At 60.7% G+C, this 3846-nt stretch overlaps 1 gene segment (V, D, J or C); it reads left to right on the top strand.

The window, feature by feature from the left end:
• Nucleotides 1-2284: 2284 nt before the first annotated feature.
• Nucleotides 2285-3045, top strand: LOC149851759 (T cell receptor alpha variable 4-like). The segment is given in 2 exon segments: nucleotides 2285-2330; nucleotides 2711-3045. Coding segments are annotated over 2 exon segments (381 nt in total).
• Nucleotides 3046-3846: the final 801 nt, after the last annotated feature.

The following is a 3846-nucleotide window of genomic DNA, read 5'->3' as shown; positions in this document are numbered from 1 at the left end:
ATGACCATCCCCTCCCCCGCCCCGCGACCTCTGCCTGGAAGAGCCTGGCTCGTCTGCACAGTTCCCCCAAGGACTCCGTTGTGTCTCTATTGCGCTGGGATGCAAGACCGGAGGCCGTTTGGGTTAATCCACGGAGCCGTGTCTGGTCCTGGGACGTTTCACGGTCACTCTGTCCCCAGGTACCGGGAGGCTTGTTCCGTCCGTCCCGCCGCTCCCTCCCCAGACAAGTTCCCTCTCTCTCCGGCTCGGAAACAGCAGCGGCCGCGCTGCCCACGGCCCTCCCGGGCTCCCTGCCTCCCCAAACTTGCTTCTTCATTTCTCTTCCTCATGATCTCCCTCAGAGATATTGTCCTTGGAAAAGTGCGTCCCTCTGTCTTTCTCCAGAACCAGCTCTGTATCCACCCACCACTTTATTCTCTCTTTCTTGCCATTCTTCCTTTTGTCTCCCCGTGTCCCTGCCGGGCCGTAGCAGCGGGCACTCGCACCACGCGTATCCGGAGCTATGTCTATGTTTGCGGGCGCTGTGTGCGGTGACTCGGTCCAGTCCCACGAAGCCCGGGTGTGTGCAGCAGAAGGACATCGCCGTCAGGGCCCTGGAGCGGGCAAACACCGCGGTGTATCACTGCGCCGTGAGGGGACAAAGCCGAGTGACACGAGGGAGCTGGACAGAAACCTGCTCCGGCTGCAGAGGGAGGGGCCCTGAGAAGCGGGTGCCAGGAGCCCTCTCCAATGTCAGTGCCCTCCCCGGACTGGCAGCGGGAGACACAGCTCTGCTCCCGGCCCCTCTCTCACGTGACTGCTGCGGGTTCGCCCCGCTCAGACCTGGGGGCCGCGGTGCGGGAGCGGCCGCTTCACCTCCCTGCTCTCCCAGGCAGTCCCGCCGCTACCGGGAACCACGCGGGGTTTTAAGGGCCTGGATTCTCCGATAAATGCAGGGGGTGCCTTGTAGTATTTTCCAAGAGTGCGGGGTCGTTTTTTTCCTCTCATCGCTTGCACACGGAGTTAGGTACTTTTGTGCTATAAAATGTCAACGAGACAGCTCAGTATAATTAATATTCGACTCTGAATTAATTAGGAGCCTCCAATCTTTTAGAAACACTTAAGATACTTGTGCGGAAAGCGGGCAGGAGTGTGTAAACGTGGTTAGGTTACTCAGCACAGACAACTTTCCTACGGTGTAGAAACTGGATCAGTAATGGACTGAACAAGAGGATCTGCACTTCTCGACTGCTTTGGTGTCCTTGCGTGTCTTCAAGTGCTCGCACATACACACATGATCGCTCACAGAAAGGACGGTAAACAAGACACGCAGAAAGGATTAGGCCTCCTCCAGGTGGGAAAACGTCTGTGTACACGATTGTGGCGGCAGACCTACTGACAGAGGAATCCTGGTTTGGAGATTAGAAGTTAATTGGTATTAACTTGAAAACATGCCTTTAAATAACGACCTTCCCGCGAACCAAACCACAGCAAACGCTGACCTATCCCAACAGCAGTGAATTGCGTTAAAAAGTTGGGGATTTTCTGGAGGTAAAAACAGGGGCCACCGGGCACTGAGAGGTGGGTGGTTAATAGATGCTCAGAAATTCCAAGGACAGGAGACCATGTCCCAGCATGTGTGCCTACCTGAATTAAGGGGAGGGGGGATCCTTCCTGAACGCAAGTTTCCCAGCAGATAAGATGTTGAGCATACAAACCAAGAGTCCTTGTCCAGGAACTTCAAGATTTCCTAGGAGCCAGCGGAAGAAACAGTGGAGCCCAGGCAAACCTTTTCAGAGAGAGGTTCATCCGACCTCCCCTTGAAAAACTTCCAGTGAAGGAGATGCTAGAGCGCCCAAACCCCCGCGCCTTTCCGGCCAGAGCAGCGCCTTGGCATTCCCGATGTCACGACGGTATCTGAGCCCTCCCCGGAGTCACCCTTAGGACTGCCGGGAGGCAGAGCAACGTGGCCCGGGGGCTACACAGGGACGAGCAGAGACGCTCCGAGAGCTTCAGCGCCGCGCCCAAGCTCCGAGCGGGGCCGGGGGCCGGGGGCTGAGCGGGGACTTGACAGCGGGTGCCCGGAAACCCAGAGCGGATCCTTGATGCAGCTCGGCCCCTGCTTTCCTCCTCTCCCCGCCCCCACCCGCGCCACCATCGCCCGGCCCCAGGGCGGCCCGGTGTCTGTCCCGAGGCTCCAGGCTCTTCCTCCGGGGCCGGAGCCGTCGGTCGCAGAGCGCGGAAATGTTACACTTCATTTCCTGCGACACGGGAGAGCATCGAGTCGGAGCCGGTCCCAGGCGTCATGGACATCGGCCTGACACTCGGTGTCTGGCTACTAAGCACCGTAGGTAAGGGCACGGGGACCAAGGGACGGGGATTGTCTCAGGGGACGAAGGGAATAGAAACTCCGGACCCTGTACCTGGAGCAGCCCTGACCCGAGTGCTACCGCTCAGCAGTAACCTTTCCCCAGACCCAACCCCGTCGTTTCTGCGGAGCTCAAAGCGCGCCGCCTCGCTCCCACCGAGCTCCCCCGCCCTTTTCCCAGCCCCAACATGAACCCCCCCGCGCCGACCCCTGACCTCAGCACCTTCTCTTCCCTGACCCCCCGTCCTGGGCCCTCTTTAGTGGGGTTTCCATGGGCCCCTTCACCCTGCAATGCCGCCGGGCTTCCTTCCCTGGAGCCGCCAGCCCTGGCAAGGGTCTCAGGGCCGGACGGTCTCGTTGCAGGCGCGGTGCAGGGCGACCTGCTCCACCACGCGGAAACCGATGTGTCCCGGGAAGAAGGAGCCTCCGTGACCCTCCTCTGTTTCTACAACACCAGCCAAGATTTCATCTCTCTCCTCTGGTACCGGCAGTATCCGAACCAAGGCCCGCAGTACATCCTGGGGAGAGGGGCCAGGTCCTTCAGCTCGGTGCGTTACACCGCCGGCTTCGCCCAGCAACGCTTTTCCTCCCAGGCTGACCGCAGCACGCCCGTGTTGGGCATCGCGGCGCTGGAGCGGGCAGACGCCGCCTTGTACTACAGGCGCTCTGAGCGGATCACCGTGCCACATGTCCCATAGGAGACCTGTACAAAAACCTGTTGGCTCTCTCCTTCTTTTTCAGACTCTGATGTTGGGAAGAGTGAAGCCTGAGGTGGAAAGAGAGAAGACACGTGCGATGATCTCTAGGGATTGAGATGAGCAGGTTAAAGCATCCCAAAGGAGTTGGGCCCTCGCCTCTCCTCAGGTTTCTCCCCTGAAACTCTCACTTGTTTCTACCATGAAAATCGGAGTGTGCTCCCGACCTCCCCGCGGGCCTGACTGCCACGTCCCAGAGTCCCGTGTGAGGCAGAGGAACAGGAGCGGCTGCATCTTGGGGAAAGGCGAACTGAGGCACTCGGGGAGCCCGGGACAACTGTGAGGACTCAGGCGGGTCCCGGGAGCTTCCCCCAGACCTGGTACCACCTGCCCTTCCCCCTTCCTCCCCCTTCCAGGTTCCTGGCGATCTCGGCGTCTTTTCAGCTTCTGCCGGACTCCGCCTCACCCCCCTCGGCGCCGGTGCCCTATTCCCACCTACAGCTGCCTGTAGCGGCTAACACCGTAATAGGAAGCACATACCCCACGCGCTGGCGCGGGTGCGAGTGGGGCGCTCTCCCCTCAAAATCTGCCCTAAGCTCTGCATCAGGAGGGCGGGAGGCGGCTCCGCACTGCAGGGAGCAGGGTGCAGGGCCCGGGCGCGGGGAGTCTCCCACTGCCGCCAGTTCCGGCCGGCCCTGCCCCAGGACGAGGCTGGGGGGCGCTGTGCTACCGGGAACGGAAGTGGGGGGCGGTGGAGGGCGGGGGATGTCGCCTGTGACCCGGCTGACCGGAATGTCCCGGTGG

This window comes from Crocodylus siamensis, unplaced genomic scaffold (assembly GCF_052110815.1).
Source record: "Crocodylus siamensis isolate JL-2025a unplaced genomic scaffold, ASM5211081v1 HiC_scaffold_254, whole genome shotgun sequence".
NCBI lineage: Eukaryota > Metazoa > Chordata > Crocodylia > Crocodylidae > Crocodylus > Crocodylus siamensis.
Note: the sequence above shows the minus strand (reverse complement) of the source record. Positions and strands in the feature narration are given on the sequence as shown.